At 40.1% G+C, this 20,388-nt stretch overlaps 1 protein-coding gene across 1 annotated transcript; it reads left to right on the top strand.

Annotated features, from left to right (window-relative positions):
• The first annotated feature begins 10,383 nt into the window (after positions 1 to 10,383).
• Positions 10,384 to 17,968, top strand: LOC109896146 (28S ribosomal protein S27, mitochondrial). The gene is made up of 11 exons (XM_020490412.2): positions 10,384 to 10,479; positions 10,802 to 10,879; positions 11,442 to 11,512; positions 11,928 to 11,986; positions 12,363 to 12,477; positions 14,737 to 14,815; positions 15,358 to 15,473; positions 15,798 to 15,900; positions 16,160 to 16,302; positions 17,019 to 17,192; positions 17,403 to 17,968. The coding sequence occupies exons 1-11, from the start codon at positions 10,404 to 10,406 to the stop codon at positions 17,643 to 17,645; spliced, it is 1,257 nt and encodes a 418-aa protein (XP_020346001.1). The 5' UTR covers positions 10,384 to 10,403; the 3' UTR covers positions 17,646 to 17,968.
• Positions 17,969 to 20,388: the final 2,420 nt, after the last annotated feature.

Consider the following 20,388-nt stretch of genomic DNA (forward strand, 5'->3'; position numbering starts at 1 on the left):
TAATATGCCACACCTGTCATGTGGATGGATTATCTTGGCAAAAAAATAAATGCTCACCAACAAATTTGTACACAAGAGAAATAAGCTTTTTGTGCGTATGAAACATTTCAGAGATCTTTTATTTCAGCCCATGAAACCAACACTTCACATATTGTGTTTATATTTTTGTTCTGTATATGTCTGCCTGAATCAATGCATAATGTGTAGACTGCCGTCATGCTTTTATATAAAATGCTGTAAGACTATTGAAGTTGGGTGTGTAACCTCACCGTTCACTATTACCAGGAACACACAGCTCTCCATGCTAAGTTCTACAGAGGCACTAGTGTCCATCTCTGGATGAAGGACAGCGTTCTGTCTGCAGCCCCTGTGTTGAGACTAAAATGGTTCACTTCCTGCATGTTCCCGTTGGCACGGTTCTCAGGTCAGTGGACTAAAGGGTGCAGAAATTCTTCCTGCTTTTCTTTAATAAAAGACCCACCCGGGGCACAACCTTTCACCTCCCTTGAGAGAAGAATTTCACATAAAATTGGTCAAGGACTGCCCTCAAGTAAGTAAGGGAGCATTTCACTGTTAGTCTACACCTGTTTACAAAGCATGTGACAAATAAAATTTGATTTATTAATCAGATTACACTGTTTTGTATATAAAAACTTTAGCTCAAAGTGAAGAACTAAAATCTGACAAATAAATTGGACTACTGTCGTTGCCATATGATCTGGTTAAAAAGGCCTGCCCTAAGCATTGCCTTCAATAAACGAGTTCAAATGACTCAAAGACTAAGCCATTATAGGGAGATTTCTCTTGGATTTGAGGTAGCCTATGTGAGTGGTGGAGACAGAGTGGGATACAGTTACAGTAACTCTATTGCCCTTACTCCCATCCTAAGCTGGCTATAATTACTGGCACAGTAAAGTGTCAAAACTGCTTTATACACAGCAATTAGAACCTAATAACTGCATCAGTCTCCAATCCTAACATCAACATGGCATGTATTTCTCCCCAAAGTGGCATTTCCTCATTTTGTTTGAATCAGCAGGGTGATGCCATACGTCTGCATGCCCATAATAGCTAGACTTTATAGTCTAGTTAAATTAATTGATGGTTTTGTTCAGACAAGCCCATATAAAGGAAAACTATTGATTGTGTCTCGATAAAACCAAGGTCCAGTTGACCTATCGGGTTTTGTAGACTTGAGTTGCAACAGATTTATAAGATTCACATTTTGCTTCCAATCTAAGGCCAAAATGATACATCTGTCAGTGTATAATGTTCAAACATGGTAAGACATGTAATATAAAGCATAAAAAGTTTAGTGGATTATTCCTTACATCTATCAACCAATATTTTCATCTTGAATAAATACACATTTACACATCTCCTATTGCATGTGGGGGACACCCACCATTATTGCTGACCAGTGGACTGGATCTGGGCATGTAGTTTAGCAGGTTTACCTCCTTGGTCCCCGTACTTTTACCATGGCAGCCATTGTCAGTTTTCCCATAGGCATAGTTCAGCTTCACTGGACTGTCGTATGACAGGGGATAGAACAAAACATCAAATCGAAAACACGTACAAGATAAAACAAAAATCACAGGTTAAATCAAATCAAACCAAATGTATTTGTGACATGGGCCGAATACAACAAGTGTAGACCTTACCGTGAAATGCTGACTTAAAAGCCATTAACCAACAGTGCAGTTCAAGAAGAGTTAAGAAAATGTTTACCAAATAAACTAAAGTAAAAAATACTAATAAAAAAATTATAAAAGTAACACAATAACATAACAATGATGAGGCTATATACAGGGGGTGCTGGTACCGAGTCAGTGTGCGGGGGTACAGGTTAGTTGAGGTCATTTGTACATGTAGGTAGGGGTGATGTGACTATGCATAGATAATAAACAGTGAGCAATGTACAAAACAAATGGGAGGGGAAAATGTAATAGTCAGGTGGCAATTTGATTAATTGTTCAGCAGATTTATGGCTTGGGGGTAGAAGCTGTTGAGGAGCCGTTTGGTCCTACACTTGGCACTTCGGTACTGCTTGCCGTGTGGTAGCAGAGAAAACAGTCTATGACTTGGGTGACTGGAGTCTCTGACAATTTTATGGGCTTTCCTCTAACACCGCCTGGTATATAGGTCCTGGATGGCAGGAAGTGATGGCCCCAGTGATGTACTGGTCCGTACGCACTACCCTCTGACTGGTGAGGCAACCATGCTCTCGATGGTGCAGCTGTAGAACGTTTTGAGGATCTGGGGACCCATGACAAATCTTTTCAGTCTCCCGAGGTGGATAAGGATTTGTCGTGCCCTCTTCACGACTGTCTTGGTGTGTTTGGACCATAATAGTTTGTTGGTGATGTGGACACCAAGAAACTTGAAACTCTCGACCAGCTCCACTACAGCCCAATTGATGTTAATGGGGGCCTGTTCGGCCTGCCTTTTCCTGTCGTCCACGATCAGCTCCTTTGTCTTGCTCACATTGAGGGAGTGGTTGTTGTCCTGGCACTACACTGCCAGTTCTCTGACCTCCTCCCTATAGGCTGTCTCATCGTTGTCAGTGATCAGGCCTACCACTGTTGTGTCATCAGCAAACTTAATGATAGTGTTGGAGTCGTGTTAGGCCAGGCACTTGTGGGTGAATAGGGAGTACAGGAGGGGACTACGTACACACCCCTGAGGGGTCCTCGTGTTGAGGATCAGCGTGGCAGACGTGTTGTTGCCTACCCTTACCACCTGGGGGCGGCCTGTCCGGAAGTGCAGGATCCAGTTGCAGAGGGAGGTGTTTAGTCCCAGGGTCATAATCAGCCTTTCAAAGCACTTCATGACTACAGATGTGAGTGCTACGGGTCGGTAGTCATTTAGGCAGGTTACCTTATTGTTCTTGGGCACAGGGACTATGGTGGTCTGCTTGAAACATGTAGGTATTACAGACTCAGTCAGGGACAGGTTGAAAATGTCAGTGAAGACACTTGCCAGTTGGTCCTCGCATGCTGGTCCCATCTGGCCTAGCGGCTTTGTGAATGTTGACCTGTTTAAAGATCTTGCTCACTTTGGCTACCGAGAGCGTTATCACACAGTCATCCAGAACAGCTGGTACTCTCGTGCATGCTTCAGTGTTGCTTGCCTCGAAGTGAGCATGAAAGGCATTTAGCTCGTCTGGTAGGCTCACGTCACTGGGCAGCTCGCGTCTGGGTTTCCTTTTGTTTCCCTTTGTTAAGGACCATTAGAAAATTCCTAGTAGTGTCTACATAATGTTGAGTCATTGAAGTTATGACACCATCATATTTAATGAGGCCATTTAAACTGCATAGATTTTTGAATCCCTCGGGAACAATGTAGGATTACAACAGCTCACTTTTGAGAATGTTTGCAAGCGTCCCTGTGTTCATGCTGTCGTTTTTGGCAAATTACTACAAATAAAAGAACCAGTAGGTCGATGTAACACTAGCACAGCCCCCCCCCCCCCATATAAATCTCAAAGTGCCATGTTAAAGAGTGTCAATTGATCTCAAACACTGAGTGGAAGCATTCATACAGTGCCTTGCGAAAGTATTCGGCCCCCTTGAACTTTGCGACCTTTTGCCACATTTCAGGCTTCAAACATAAAGATATAAAACTGTATTTTTTTGTGAAGAATCAACAACAAGTGGGACACAATCATGAAGTGGAACGACATTTATTGGATATTTCAAACTTTTTTAACAAATCAAAAACTGAAAAATTGGGCGTGCAAAATTATTCAGCCCCTTTACTTTCAGTGCAGCAAACTCTCTCCAGAAGTTCAGTGAGGATCTCTGAATGATCCAATGTTGACCTAAATGACTAATGATGATAAATACAATCCACCTGTGTGTAATCAAGTCTCCGTATAAATGCACCTGCACTGTGATAGTCTCAGAGGTCCGTTAAAAGCGCAGAGAGCATCATGAAGAACAAGGAACACACCAGGCAGGTCCGAGATACTGTTGTGAAGAAGTTTAAAGCCCGATTTGGATACAAAAAGATTTCCCAAGCTTTAAACATCCCAAGGAGCACTGTGCAAGCGATAATATTGAAATGGAAGGAGTATCAGACCACTGCAAATCTACCAAGACCTGGCCGTCCCTCTAAACCTTCAGCTCATACAAGGAGAAGACTGATCAGAGATGCAGCCAAGAGGCCCATGATCACTCTGGATGAACTGCAGAGATCTACAGCTGAGGTGGGAGACTCTGTCCATAGGACAACAATCAGTCATATATTGCACAAATCTGGCCTTTATGGAAGAGTGGCAAGAAGAAAGCCATTTCTTAAAGATATCCATAAAAAGTGTTGTTTAAAGTTTGCCACAAGCCACCTGGGAGACACACCAAACATGTGGAAGAAGGTGCTCTGGTCAGATGAAACCAAAATTGAACTTTTTGGCAACAATGCAAACCGTTATGTTTGGCATAAAAGCAACACAGCTCATCACCCTGAACACACCATCCCCACTGTCAAACATGGTGGTGGCAGCATCATGGTTTGGGCCTGCTTTTCTTCAGCAGGGACAGGGAAGATGGTTCAAATTGATGGGAAGATGGATGGAGCCAAATACAGGACCATTCTGGAAGAAAACCTGATGGAGTCTGCAAAAGACCTGAGACTGGGACGGAGATTTGTCTTCCAACAAGACAATGATCCAAAACATAAAGCAAAATCTACAATGGAATGGTTCAAAAATAAACATATCCAGGTGTTAGAATGGCCAAGTCAAAGTCCAGACCTGAATCCAATCGAGAATCTGTGGAAAGAACTGAAAACTGCTGTTCACAAATGCTCTCCATCCAACCTCACTGAGCTCGAGCTGTTTTGCAAGGAGGAATGGGAAAAAATGTCAGTCTCTCGATGTGCAAAACTGATAGAGACATACCCCAAGCGACTTACAGCTGTAATCGCAGCAAAAGATGGCGCTACAAAGTATTAACTTAAGGGGGCTGAATAATTTTGCACGCCCAATTTTTCAGTTTTTGATTTGTTAAAAAAGTTTGAAATATCCAATAAATGTCGTTCCACTTCATGATTGTGTCCCACTTGTTGTTGATTCTTCACAAAAAAATACAGTTTTATATCTTTATGTTTGAAGCCTGAAATGTGGCAAAAGGTCGCAAAGTTCAAGGGGGCCGAATACTTTCGCAAGGCACTGTATATAAAATATCCCCATAGTCTAGTAAAGGCATAAATGTAGCTGATACTAGCCTCCTCCTGGCTTCAAAAGAAAAACAGGCCTTATTCCTAAAATAAAATCCCAATTTCAGCTTCAATTTTTTTGTAAATTGTTGAATATGCAATTTAAAAGAGAGGCCGCCATCAATTCAAATTCTATATTTACATGAGGTTACAATCTCAATCTCCTTGCCCTGACAGGTAGTAATAGGTGAAAGGTACAGAGGCCTATTTCTTGCATTAGAAAACACCATTAGTTTAGTTTTGTCAGTATTGAGGATAAGCTTCAATTGACACAAGGTATGTTGAACAGTATAACAAGCAGTTTGCATGTTCTGGAAAGCTTTTGTAAGAGACGAGGCACAACAGTAAAATAACAGTGTCATCAGCATGAAAATGAGGTGTGCATTTTGGTCATCTTTGTCTAAATCATTTATATAAATAGTGAATAAGAGAGGACCAAGTGCAGAGCCTTGGGACACACCATTCAAGACAGACAAATTAACAGACATAAGCCCATCAAATTGAGTGTAGTGAGTTCTATCAGACTGACAGTTAGCAAACCATGCAACTGCATGCTCTGAAAGACCTACACTCGACAATCTCTGCCTTAGTATAGCATGATCAACTGTATCAAAAGCCTTAGAGAGATCAATAAAAAGTGAGACACAGTGGTGTTTTTTGTCAATGGCTTCAGTGATATCATTTAAAACCTTCATGGCTGCTGTAATTGTGCTATGCTTCTTCCTGAAGCCCGATTGGTACATTGATAAAATAGAGTTAGTAAATAAAAACTATTTTAGCTGTTCATTTACAAGGGTTTCAAGTATTTTCACCAGGGGTGACAGCTTTGAGATTGGCCTATAATTATTTAAAAGAGTTGGATCTCCCCCTTTTAAAAGTGGTAGGACAAATGCTGATTTCCGAGCTTTGGAATTTCATTACATTCCAGGGTTAGATTGAACAGAGATGTAAGTGGTTCAGCTATGAAATCAGCTGCCAGATTTAAAAAGCAGGGATCCAAAAGATCAGGACCTGCAGGCTTTCTCTGATCTAAGGATTTCAGGGCTTTTATGTACCACCTGCACTGAGAATGGCAAAAAGCTAAAAGTTTGACCAGCTCTCACTGGTTCATCCACACAGGGTTGTACAGAGACAGAGGACACTGAATCAAACAGCCTACCAGATGATACATTACAGCGCTTTCAGTTCGCTTTACTTTTTAACAGTTTGTCTGCGAAACAGTTGACTAGCAGTGATGCGGAGGTTTTCCTCATCACATGACTGGATGGTCCTCCAGAAGGTCATGGTGGATTGACCGTCTGCCTCAGTCAGGAGGGTGTAGTTCTGTTTCTCATCCACCAAGGAGAATCCATTGCTTGTGGCATGATAATCCTGAAGGAGAGAAAATAAATACTGATGTTATCTGGAGAATGGATACATAGAGCCTACCAGAGTTCTGTGTTATAAAGGTGTGCTTGGTGAAAGCAAAGCACAACTTTAGACAGGCCACAATCAACAGCCTGACCAACTCTGTGTGAGGCAAATAGTCACAGAAGATTCTGATTGGTTTTCTGATCCACACCCCTACCTTGGTTTCATGGTATCTATGACCAGCAGATGCATATCTGTATTGATTTAAATGGATGATTTCCTTATATGAACTGAAACTCAGTAAAATCTTTGAAATTGTTTCATGTTGCATTTATATTTTTGTGTTCAGTTTATACAATGAGAAACTGCTTTTTACATTTTTTTGATTTAACCTTTATTTAACTAGGCAAGTCAGTTAAGAACAAATTCTTATTTACAATGACGGCCTACTCCGGCCAAACTCAGACTACGCTGGGCCAATTGTGCGCCGCCCTATGGGATTCCCAATCACAGCCGGTTGTGATACAGTCTGGAGTACACCTAATTTTGTTTGTAACTGGATCCTATCAAAAGTTATGATGGTTTGTTTAAACATAGTGTTACTTTGTACAACATTAATCATGGCTGTGGCAAGTTTTCCCCTTTTTTCTACAGCAAATGGCATCTCCAGTATGTACATTAGAAGCTTTATTATCGCTTTTACTTTATGATTAAATATTAAATGTGTACAAATGATTCGTTCATGGATTTAATTAAAGTAAATCAGGTTTTAGAATTGGATTTGTGGTACCTCCATTATCAGCAAAAGTACTTAAAAAAAAAAAAAGCATCCAACCAAAAAACCTGGAATCATATTTGTATGTAGTTTAATTCTGATATTATTTTCAATTATTTGTGTTTTCCTGTAATTGGTCTTTTGACCATTCAGATCAACTCTGAAATAGATCTAATGTGAAAAGATCTGTTGTGATTGGTCAAAAGACCAATTAGTGGTAAAAACATCAGAACTGAGGTGCATGTAAATGCAGCCTATGTCAGATTCTTTTCAAGTACCTACATTTTTTAACATAAGAATGTTAACAGTTCTAGGTTTCTGCAAATGCTTTTAAATCAGACAGGTTTACACAAGGTGAACAATACAAGGTAATTAACATAAATTAGTCTACCTTCAACATTTATCAGATCAAGCTTGCAGGGAACATAGCTCAGCCCAGCAACTGCCTTCCTTTCTGGACATCCTTGGCTGCTTTTACGCAGGCAGCCCAATTTTGATATTTTTTCCACCATTTGTTCTTTTTTTTTAAAATAGAAAAACGTATTTCCACTTTGACCTTATGGGGTATTGTGTGTTGGCCAGTAACAAAACAAAATATAAATTTAATCCATTTTAAATTCAGGCTGTAATACAAAAAATATAGAAAAAGTCAAGGGGTGTGAATACTTTCTAAAGGCACTGTATCTAAATACCGAATACCGACCGGTATGTGCTCAGGGGCCCTGACCTCCAGGGGGCCCCCATTGATTTTCTTAGTCATTCTCACTCAGATATCATATCAACATGGCATAAGTCATTACAAAATGTGCAGAATTGCTGGAAATTAACTTTAAAATAGCAAACATTTCAATTAACCCCATGGCAAAATTGTAGAATCTTGCTTTAAAAGGCAACATTTTCTCTACACCCACATGGAAAAATTATTATATCGCAGGAAATGAACTTTAAAACTAAAAACAATTCTATCCACCATGAAGAGGAGGGACACTAAAATGTTTTGCCACGAGGTGGGGCAACCAAATCTCACTTAGGGCCCCCAAAAGGCTATAACCGTCCCTGCACCTAATCATTAAGATTGGAGCAGGGTAAGCCCGATGATCCTATATCAGTGGTTTGGAAAAATGCTTAGACCATAAAATGAAAGTGCTTAGACCATGAAGTGAAAGAGGGGTAATTTACACAAATGATGTGATTTTTCCTGTTGAGCTTTGGCACCTTTGTGACCTTGCAGTGGTAGTATGTACTGTATGTTTGACAGGGACAGTAACTGGCAATGGAAGAGGAAGTACTGTGTTAATACTATGTGTTGCCAGTCCATTTTGTTCCAGTCACATGTTGTAAGCTAAGGATACTACCTCCTGATACCAATATCCCAATATCAAATCAATTCCATTTAATTCAATCATGTTTGACCTATTCCTGCCCAAGAGTAAAGTTAAATACAGTACTTTACTTCAAACTAAAAGTACTGCTGTGGCTGACCTAGAGGGACAACATGATCATTTTACAGGACATCATGTGCATGAGGTCATTCTTACATTCTCCCCAACAATTTCCAGATAATTGATGTACAGGAGCCTGTGTCTGGGCAAGAACTTGAGCAGGTTCACCTCCTTTTGTCATCAGTTTCCCCATAGGCATTGATCAGCTTCACTTAGGGTTGCCAACTTACTCACTACCAAATAAGGGACAAAAGGTGGCGTGCCAGTGCACGGTGACACGTCGGTGTGGGTATGGTGTTATGGGAATGAATATACAGTGTGTATATTCATAGTCTTATTCAATTGGAAAGGCAAAAGGCATTATGAGTTATGTGAGCTAGGCAATTAGCTTTCAGAATGCGATTGTTGTCACTGCTCAATAACTGGTAAACGGAGTGGTGTTTTCCAAAGTTGACATTGGCATTATCTGCTGTATAGGCTGTGATGTGTCTAATATCCAGGTCATGATTTTCCAGGCAGTTCATCAGAGCTTGATGGATGCCATTTGCAGTTTAATCAGTCTTCATAAAAGTCAAGTAACTTGCACTGCACTCCATCAGACACAGAGAAATATCTCATGCACTGGAAACATTTATATATTTCCCTTGTTTGAGGCATCACTGGCAACTGAGAAACACACGGGCTCATCTTCCGTAGGAGGCAAATCATTTTCCGCAGTAGACGTCACGAAGAATGCGGCGATATTGCTAGCACCTTTAGCTAGCGTGGCATTGTGCATGTCTGTGGATGCATGCTGAGTTAGGTCACTCTCCTCTCCTCTCCATGGCCAATTGAGAATTCCTGACGGAATAAAGTACAGAAAGCTGTCGTCGAGTCACACTGACAGCCTTAACCCACGTCTTTTTTGCTTCCCATTGTTTGCTGTAGCTGCAAAGTCTTTTCTTTTTTTCAGGTTTATCCATATTTCCTTGATATGCCAAACCGACTGAACAACAGAAATTACTTTGCAGGAATTGGCGCGTTTACGCTATTACTGTGATTTGATGAATATACTGGACAAGGGCGATCCCGTACGACACAAACTAATTTAGCCCAATATAAGGGACATCCCGGCTAGTACGAGACAGTTGGCAACCCTAGCTTCACTGGACTTTCCAATAAGAGGAGGGGGGATAGAACAATTTACATAAACATACAAGAGCATAGAAGAACAAAAGATACAGGTTGACGACTATGTGTGAAGAAAAATACTTAGTAGGCAGAAGGCACCAAGTAGGGCCTACAGACTGCCGTGAGAAAATATTCTGGCCCAAACAATGGAAGGTACAACACTTGATATTATCAATGAATTAGCCACTGGGGCAATTGACATTGGATATTCACCACAACAGGCGCTTGAGGCCGTACCAATAAAAGGGGTTCATTCAAATGTTATGTTTGATATCTTAAATTAAACGTATATAGTTACAGTATTTAGAAATATTAACGTAGTTTCTATTTCATTATTATATATTCAGTTTTTTATGGTGTTATGGTCCGCATTACAAATGTATTTGAGCACGGCACTCTCGCTCACTCAAAATTGTTGCCCCCCTCTGTCATGGTGGTATCGTCCCAAGATGGCAGCCTCCCTGTTGCAACGCTGTTTAGGAGCTGTCAAAGTTATCCATAAATGTGGGACTTACCGTTTTATAGGTACATATTTGTATATGTAAAATACAAGTATTTAAATCAGTAACATTTGCTATCATTGATTGATTCATTTTTTTCCGAACCATTTTTATCTTTCCAAGCGAGTAGCTAGCAGGCTAGCCATATGGCTAGCTACCTAAAATTAATCCATTCTGACATAATTTATAACTGTCTAAATAAGATGCATCTTCTCCCATTTGTTCAATGATTGACCTTAGTATTTGCTTGTACTGAAATCGCAATTAATTGCATTGTGCATGTTACCTTCAGTTCCAGCATTGTCTACCCAATGTAACTTGTAATCATTATTGTTTATATCCTACAGACAGAAGATGTCTACTTTCAGCAGCATACACAGACACCAAATTATGGGAGGAGAGAGAAAAAGATAATCAAAATCTGGGTAAACTATCCACCCAATACACTCTTTACCAATATTGTATTGTTCATTACTAACCAGGTGCGGCAGGGTAGCCTAGTGGTTAGAGCATTGGACTAGTAAACGGAAGGTTGCAAGTTCAAATCCCCGAGCTGACAAGGTACAAATCTGTCGTTCTGCCCCTGAACAAGCAGTTAACCCACTGTTCCTAGGCCGTCATTGAAAATAAGAATTTGTTCTTAACTGACCATCCCCTTTGTCACTACCCATCACAACTAATTGTAAGTGGACATGACATCAGTTGTGTTTTAGTTTTTTGAAACTCATGTGAATATAGAATAGACATTCTGTGCATCAGTACCCAAAGACATAACAACTGTAAGGCGATGACAATGTCTATGAGTGTCTGCACCAAATGAACACAGGAGGGCAGTGTTAGCTAGCTACGTATTGACAGTTACAATACTGTGTCATTCATACTGTAAAATGCTTCAAGGGTTGAAATCATATTTTTAAATGGCAGAGAGTTTGAGTTTGGACTAGTTGTTGTGAAAGTAAAGCTTAATGTGAGTATGCCATTCTACAGCATTGATGTCCGCCTTGATGGACAGGATTTATGACCGAAACTTCCCTGTCAGCTCTCTGACAATATCACGGGTAAGAGCGTGTTAGAGTGCAGAGAGATTACACCCTTCTAACCCAGATGTCAGCCTGTTTCTCCTTTAGAAAACTGCTTCATTGTCATATCTGGTACATTTAGGCTAAAACAGAATCCGATGTGTTGGCTAAAACTAGCGTTGCAAAATTTCAGAAACTTTCAATAAATTCCGTCGTTTTCCCGAAATCCCGGTTGGAGGATTCCTGGAATAAGGGGGGAATAAGAAAGAAATCTGAAATCCTTCAACTAGAATTTCTGGAAAACCAATTTATTGAAAGTTCCTGGAATTGTGCAACCCTTGCCAAAAACAGAATCCAATGGGCACCCTAGCTAATATGATTTATGTTCTGCTCAACCTGTAGTCAAATTAGTGAAATATTCATCCATAATTTCTCTGTGTATTTTATTTTTCAGTTTGTTGACAACATATCGTCAAGAGAAGAGGTTGATCAAGCAGAGTACTATCTTTATAAGTAAGCCTCATTTGCATGCCCTGTAAAATTATTTATTTGTTAGGGTGTTCACTTCCTGGTCTAAGTTGCTTGCTAATCCTCTATGTGCAGACCTCTGTTTTGTCCTAGTCTTTTTTGGCGTGTTTATCTTCAGTCACATACATGTTTCTTTGTTCTGTGCTGTGTTAGAGCTTTCCTGTTTTCCCCTTCTGTGGAATCTTATGTGATTAAAAGATTCACATGAATATTGTGTTGCAAGCCTATAGATTAAGAAGCGATTACACTTGACTTGACCCATCTATCATAAAGGCATCATAATAATTACATAACAAAAGTCATAAACATTCATGTCTTGTTTGTTGTTGTTTTTTAATGTTTGAACATTTCTCTCCTGTAGATTTCGCCACAGCCCAAACTGTTGGTACCTCAGAGACTGGACCGTCCACAGCTGGGTGAGACAGTGTCTCAGATACGGGGCCAGAGACAAGGCCTTACACACCCTCAAGAACAAGGTAGTTCTACATTATGCCGAAAAAAAAGGTTCCACAATCTGTCCTCCATTTTGGCGCACAACCTTCCATGGCCATACCATTCTTTTTTATTCTTTTTTTATTTAGCCTTTATTTAAACAGGGAGTCACATTGAGATTAAACATCTATTTTACAAGAGAGCCCTGTATACATCACAATAAAAACAGAATAATAAAACATACACTTCAATATGTGTATTTATTTTTTTATTTCACCATTTATTTAACCAAGTAAGCCAGTTGAGAACAAGATCTCATTTACAACTGCAACCTGGCCAAGATAAAGCAAAGCAGTGCGACAAAAACAACAACACAGAGTTGCACATAAACAAACGTACGGTCAATAACACAATAGAAAAATCTATGTACAGTGTGTGCAAATGTGGAAGAGTAGGGAGGTAAGGCAATAAATAGCCCATAGAGGCGAAATAATGACAATTTAGCATTAACACTGGAGTGATAGATGTGCAGATGATGATGTGCAAGTAGAACAATGTAGAAAACAATGTAATTCAGCACACAAAATAAAATAAATATATTTAATAAAAGCAATCACATTCAACTACATAATCAATAATGTCAACTGCCTGAGTGGCACCACACATGTAACTGCAGTGAACTCTGCAGATTGTTCCACAAATTATGTGCAAAAAAAAAGGTTTTCCCAAATCTGTGGAGACTGAAGGGATCTCTAATGTTGTCCATTCCTGAGAATGGGTTTGGTAACTTATGAGTCGTATTAACTTAATTAAGGAAGTTACATATGTTTGGGGGTGGCAGGTAGCCTAGTGGTCAGAGCATTGTGCCAGTAACCGAAAGGTTGCTAGATTGAATCCCTCAGCTGACAAGGTAAACATCTGTCGTTCTGCCCCTGAACAAGGCAGTTAACCCACTGTTCCTTGGCCGTCATTGTCAATAAGATTTTGTTCTTAACTGACTTGCCTAGTTAAATAAAGGTTAAATAAAACAAATATGGAGGCAATTTCTGTAAGATTTATTTGTAAATAAATAAAAGAGAATGTAGCTCTTTTTACAGACATTTTTATACAGACTAAAATGATAAAAGTCCTACAATTGTGCTGTGATAAAACATATTGTGAAATGTTAGACTGTGTCCAAGGGTTTCAAAACAGAGGTTGCCGCATGTAAACAATATCACCAACATCCAATACAGGGAGAAGAGTTGTTTGAACAATCTTTCTCCTATTATCAATATGAGGCATGATTTATTTCCATATAAAAAATAAACATATTGGATTTAAGCTTCTTAGTCAGATTTTCATATGCGTTACCAAGGACAACTTGTCATCAATCCAGACACCCAGGTACTTTGGGTTAGAGACAATTTCGGCTCCATTTGTTGCGCAAATATGCAGGTCCTCAGGGTCAACATTTTGTGACCTAGAGAACAGCATGAACTTGGTTTTACTTGTATATAACACTAATTTAAGATCTGTAGGGAATTTCTGAATTGAATCAAAGTCATGCTGAAGTTCACGAATGGCCTGCTGCACCAAGGTGGCACAGGACCACAAAACTGTGTCATCTGCATATAGAGATGAATGTTACAAGTATTAACAGTGTTTCCTATGTCATTAATATACAAGGTGAACAATAATGGACCCAAAATAGAACCCTTTTGAATCTCAAGAAATTCAGATTTAACCCCATCTTCTTCAGCAAAACTGAAATGGGGCGATAGTTGTGGAGATAATTATTCCCCCACCCTTATGGAGTAGTAGCACATATGCAGATTTGAAGATTGGAATACTTCCTGATAACAATGTTAAATAAAACATGTGGGATACTGAGCCAGCAATAAAGGGAGCTGCATGCCTAAACAGACCAGGCTCCAAATGATCCGCCCCTGTGGATTTTTTTTGTCTAGTGTTAGCGAAGCATCCAGGACTTCATTATCAGTGAATTTCCGAAAAGAAAACTGAACAGCATTTTCATTATCATTCAATAGATTTTCACCATCAACATCCAAACTACACTTTTAAAGAGCTGGCTTTGAAATGCATTCAAATATATAGCCTGCAGAGAAAAAATGGTGATTAAATGCATTAAGGAACATAAAATCCGTGGCATTCTAACTACAGTTGTATTGTCCAATACATGGTGCCTGTTAAAAACCTACATTCTAAAGAACCTCCATTTCTGAGGTTGACTATAATATTGCCGGGGTTATTTTTTATTTAATTTAATTTTTTTAATTACCATTCTCTGTTTCTGTATTTAGGTGCAATATGGAATGTTCCCAGATGATTTCACGTTTAACCTGCTGATAGATTCCTTCATTAAAGATGAAGACTTCAAAGGTGAAGAGTTTATGACGTCTGAAATTATTATTTGTCAAACTGTAAAGTTGTCCCAGGACCCCTTTGGAAAAACTCAGTTAAACTCAACAAATCCAATAATGTACACACACTAGCGTTCAAAAGTTTGGAATCACTTAGAAATGTCCTTGTTTTTGAAAGAAAAGCTATTTTCTTGTCCATTAAAACATCAAATTGATCAGAAATACAGTGTAGACATTGTTAATGTTGTAAATGACTATTGTAGCTGGAAACGGCTGATTTAAAAAAAATGTAATACCTACATAGGCTACGGAGGCCCATTATTAGCAACCATCACTCCTGTGTTCCAATGGCACATTGTGTTAACTAATCCAAGTTTATCATTTTAAAAGACTAATTGATCATTAGAAAACCCTTGTGCAATGATGTTAGCACAGCTGAAAACTGTGGTGCTGATTAAAGATGCAATAAGTGACCCCAAACTTTTGAACGGTAGTGTATATTCTATATTCACACGCATAATATGTACCTTAAAACCTAAAAAGTTTGGTCTTCTTCTGTAGGTGCCTGTTCTGTCGTGGAAGAGGTGATGCTTCAGGAGTCTTTTGATCTACCATCAACACAGATCCTGTCCATGTATGCACTGAGCCGTTACCTAGCAACCAAACCAGAGCTCAGTGTAAGTAAAGTAGCATTCACTGCTTGGTACTGTATGTGCACCATAATGTTTGGAGAAGTTATCGTGCCAAAGTACATTTGGAATGTTTGGATTGTGTAGAACTGAACGATTGTTGGAAACTTAAGGAGGACATAATCCTATTTATGTAGATAAGTTAAGTCTGATCCCAGCACAACATCATTCCCATAAAAAAATATGCATATGCCGGAGTTTGAATTCAGCAGCCACAGTTTTTTCTGTATAAATTTGTTATTATGCTTTTTGTAAACGTTGTGCTTGTGCTGTCTGAAGTGTGTGGTGTGTGTGTTTGTTGGTTCACTACAGGTGTCAGAGCAGAGGGCTCTGGGAGCAGCACTGCTGATATGTGGTCTGAAGCAGGACAATTCTACAGGCCTCAGCGCTCAACTGTTGGGTTGTGCTCTGCTAGGTATGTGTTCCTCCAGTCATACCACAGACCTGGGCCTAAATCAAGTCCTTCCTCATGTTCCTAACCCTTTGGTGATGGCAGGAGGAGGTTTTCTCTCCATTTCTCAAGAATCCCTTCTCTTCATCTTCTTGTCAAACATCATTGAAGTCAACCTCTCTCTCTCTCCATGCCACATGGTCTTTGCCCTGGTTGTCATGTTGTGCTGATCAAGTCTCTGATAGTTTCCTCTTCCTGCTCCTCTCTCTTTGTCTGTCTCTAGGTAAGGTGGAGATGGCGGCTGGGATCCATGCTGTGTTCAGGGGCATGCCTCTGATGTGGACCCCAGGGTATCTGGGCCGGGCCCTGGCCATTATGGAGAGAGTAGCTGCCACTCCTGGAGATAGAAAACTATCAAAGGATGCCGTACGTTGCCTACTTACCAATACATGTCTCAGTGCTTTCTGTAATTCCACAGTTACTGTCTCACACTAACAACATTGTTAGTAACACATTACACATGTATAATAGTAACTCTTTGTAAAGCATGCAACACGAGTAAGAAGCATGCAGTTTATACTGTAACAGAGCTTATTGTTAGCAATTTCAGTTAACTCATCAAATAACACAATTACCATATGACACAAACCTGGTGGCAGTAAAAAGCTGTTATTGTCCAGGTAAGATGTATGACGCAGTCTGAGTCTTTCTCTGCAGGGCTTAGTCATATCTGTGTTATTTATACCCTGACACACGTCAGTGCACCCTGGTGCAGCACTCTTCTAGCCCTGTCGAGTTAAATAGTTCAACTCTGAACAAAGTAATATGATTTATGGGAGTCTGGAGCCCAGGGGAAATCTGTAAGAATCTGTCCTTTGGGCACCAAACCAGGTTTGCTAGAAAGCAGGACAGTGTCAGACCTGATGTCTCTGTGTAGGTCAGGACGGACAGGACCTATTAATTGTGTGTCATTGTCTGTTTGCGTTTGTTTGTTTTCATGTCTGTCTTTTGTCCTGATGGACTTCTGAGAGGATGCTCCAGTGTGGCTTCGCAAGATATTGTGTCTGTCTGAGTGCAGGTCCAGCGGTCCCAGTTGTGTTTTTCCTTACGTGTGTGTGTGTGTGTGTGTGTGTTTCTCTTAGGTTGATTACCTGGGGGGCCTGCTACATGACCTCTCCTCTGCCTTGGACTCCAAGTCCTCTTCTGTTGAGGACGAGTTAGGAGGAGAGGAGGAGGGGAAGAAGGAAGAGGAGGATGAAGATGAAGACGACCAGGCAGAGAGAGAAAAACTACCGCTCTATGCCAGCAGGTTCAAGGTAGAGACTGGGCAAAGATCTATCAGTCAAACAGGGAAAGAGTGTGTATGGACAGTACATGTATGTTGTGTTATGATTACAGATTTCACATTTTGTGAAGGTGAATAAATTGCTATTAAGCACTCTTAGTCTATAACAACAGTTACACTTAATCACTCCTTTTCCCTAGACCCCATTTCTAACCACCTCCTCTCCTCTGACCGTGTGTAGGAGCTGAGTGGGCAGCTCCTGTCTGGGGGTAAGGTGGACCCTAGTCCCCTGCAGGTGCTGGTCTCCAGCCTGGTCCAGCAGGGCCTGGCCTCAGCAGAGGGCCCTGACATGGAGCAGTACCTGAGGAAGGTACGGGAGTGGGAGGCAGAGAGGCAGCAGCTCATCAGAAGAGAGAAGGAGATGAGGAAGAGGGCTGAGGAAGAGAGAGAGGCCCGTCAGGCAGCCAAGGCAGCCGCACAATAGCGCTGAACACACAGCTGGATGGTGTTCATGGTGCATTCCTTTCAGTGTATACCACCACAAGGCATCAATAATATTACTGGTACTTTTTCATAACCTGTGGGGTCTCTTCATCGTCTGCAGTGAAACATACATGAAAAGTGAGGGTCGTTTTTGAAATATATAATAAAATCTGTTGTCTCCTGAAATCAGTTTATTTCATGTAACCTTTTTGTTGGTGTCTTTTGTACAAATGCCATTCACAGTTTAGCAATGTACCCTGAGCAAGATGTCAACTCCCCATGATAGAAGTTTGTCTGTATTAAATTATCATGATCAACAAATAATTATGATTCTTGACTTGCTTTATACTCAAATATGAACAAATCAGAGAGCTTAGTTTGTAGTTACATGCATTGTTACACATAAGACTCGTAACCTCTATTTCATCCTTAGCTTCGTTTTCTTGAGATTTCTGAGTTTTCTTCGAAAATATGTTGTATTTCCTGTTGTGGACAGCAACTTGATGTTTTTGGTCTAGCTCCAGTCTCGTGATTGTTAAGCCTGATGGCCACTATGACCTCATGTAAGCAGAAAAGGAGGAAAGCGGGGGAAATCATGGCTTCACATCCTCCCACTCCCTTTCCTCTCTTCTCTCAGAATGAGGTGTTTGTGAGAGCACATGTAGACCTTTGTGTGTGTGTGTGTGGGGGGGGTTATACAATCCTAGGGGAGCTGATGACTGATCTAGGGAGAACAAAGTTGGTTCTTTACACAGGCATGAATACAGTTGAATTTCTTAGCCTTATCCTGTCGGCCATTGCCACAAAGAAAAACACACCGTCACAGATCCAGATCGTAAGTGAATTGCTTGGCCCTTGTTTAGAAGTTGACAGGTCTTTATATGTCGTCTGGAAATCGACAGTATCAACAGTGGCATAACAGTAAAGTAAGAAGACTAAAGTATCTTAGTAAACTTTAATAGACGTCAACTAACTGCAACTGGCTACTCAAATACCACAGGCGTAAATATTTCAGGCTAGGCTATCCCTGTTATTTTTTGTTTGAGGGAGATAAGTAATCAATGAGGAAAAAGATGTGGCTCACAATGTGTTCATTCCACATTATGCTATTGCCCTTTCATGGCATGGGCTTGGGAAACTGCCTGCTATGCAGACTAAGATGAGTATAAGGCACAAATACTTTGTCACAAATGAGCCATTGTTGTCTTGAGGCTGTTGTTTTGAGGCTCCACATTGACTCCCTGAGTTGGAATGTCTCTAGTTAGAATGATCTTTATTTGCTAAAAAGAGTTATATTCTACTAGAGTAGAATTTGCCATTTGTAAATGGCCATGTCTCGGATCTGTTCAATTTTATCAAATCAAATTTTATTTGTCACATACACATGGTTAGCAGATGTTAATGCGAGTGTAGCGAAATGCTTGTGCTTCTAGTTCCGACAATGCAGTAATAACCAACAAGTAATCTAGCTTCTGAGCCAGGTCATCTTTAAGTTAAATAGAAAAGTAGAAAGCACACTTGCTTTTATTGAGAGCTAAGAGGATCTGAAAGTGTGTACTAAATATTCTACTAGTTTATCAATGTATCTTACAAAAAAATACAAATTTGCACTTTCTCCTATATGCGAAATAGACGACCCATGAATATAAACCTTGTCCCAAGCATCCCTCATCTCTATCAGAGTATATAATGATCTTTAGATTTCACCCTTCCTACGTGCAATATGTGTTCTCACATTTAGCCCTTTCCCAAAAACAGTGTTACATGTAATCATGTTGAAATGGCCAGATGACCCTGTCTTCATGTGATATGGTTAGGCATAATCAATACAGTGAGAATAGAGAGCTCACTGATCTCCTGGCAATGTACAAGTTCTGCTTTGATCAGCATTACTTTAGAGGGAAATTATGGCCAGGTCATCATGGTTAGTTGATGGTTCATTATACTTTAGTGAGGATGACTAATATTCTATCAAAGCTTATCTTATCTCACAATGATTCCATTTCTCCTAACCTAAGACCAACAAAAGACTCCTTTTGGGAACATCCGTCATTTCTGTTTAGAAGTCTTTTCTATCTCTTTGGTCATTTTTTTAAAAGCATTTTGGCTCAATCAAGTATAGGCCTACTATGAAACATTTAAAAAATGTTTACTTGTCAAACACAATTTTCAAAATAAATGTGACATTTGGGTCTCAGGCTGTCCTTCCACCAGGTGTGCAAGCAGCGAGTGAAATGAAGCCAATCAGCGTGTCTGATAGTCAGGAAGTCTCTTATTCAGGTCACTGGTTATTGGAAGCTCTGACTGCGATGGTTGAAGTGCACTAAAAGCCTCAGGTTTGGGGTTGTGTCTAATTTGGAACGGTAATGTAGTCCCAAATAACTGGCCATACGTGGCTCAAACTCTGTCATGGTCTGTTTGAGATCACTAACAGCAAATTAAGTAGAGAGGATTGCCTAGGAAGGAGTAACCATCAATCATGTTCCATGTTTGAAGTGTGCTGCTGATATACAGTACCAGTCAAAAGTTTGGACACACCTACTCATTGAAGTATTTTTATTTATTTAGACTATTTTAGTGAAGACATCAAAATTATGAAATAACACGTGAAATGTAGTAATCATGAAGAGCTCCTGAGTGGTGTGGTGGTCTAAGGGACTGCATCGCTGTGCTAGAAGCACATTACAGACCTTGGTTCGAGTCCAGGCTGTATCACGATTGGCCCTGGGTAGGCTGTAAATCTG

The sequence above is a fragment of the Oncorhynchus kisutch genome, linkage group LG8 (assembly GCF_002021735.2).
Source record: "Oncorhynchus kisutch isolate 150728-3 linkage group LG8, Okis_V2, whole genome shotgun sequence".
Lineage (NCBI taxonomy): Eukaryota > Metazoa > Chordata > Actinopteri > Salmoniformes > Salmonidae > Oncorhynchus > Oncorhynchus kisutch.

Excerpts from the sequence above, each read along its gene's own strand:
- LOC109896146 (XM_020490412.2), top strand. The coding sequence starts at position 10,404 with ATGGCAGCCTCCCTGTTGCAACGCTGTTTAGGAGCTGTCAAAGTTATC. Across the intron at positions 11,513-11,927 it reads GCTCTCTGACAATATCACGG|TTTGTTGACAACATATCGTC; the intron begins GTAAGAGCGTGT and ends TTTATTTTTCAG. Across the intron at positions 15,901-16,159 it reads GTTGGGTTGTGCTCTGCTAG|GTAAGGTGGAGATGGCGGCT; the intron begins GTATGTGTTCCT and ends GTCTGTCTCTAG.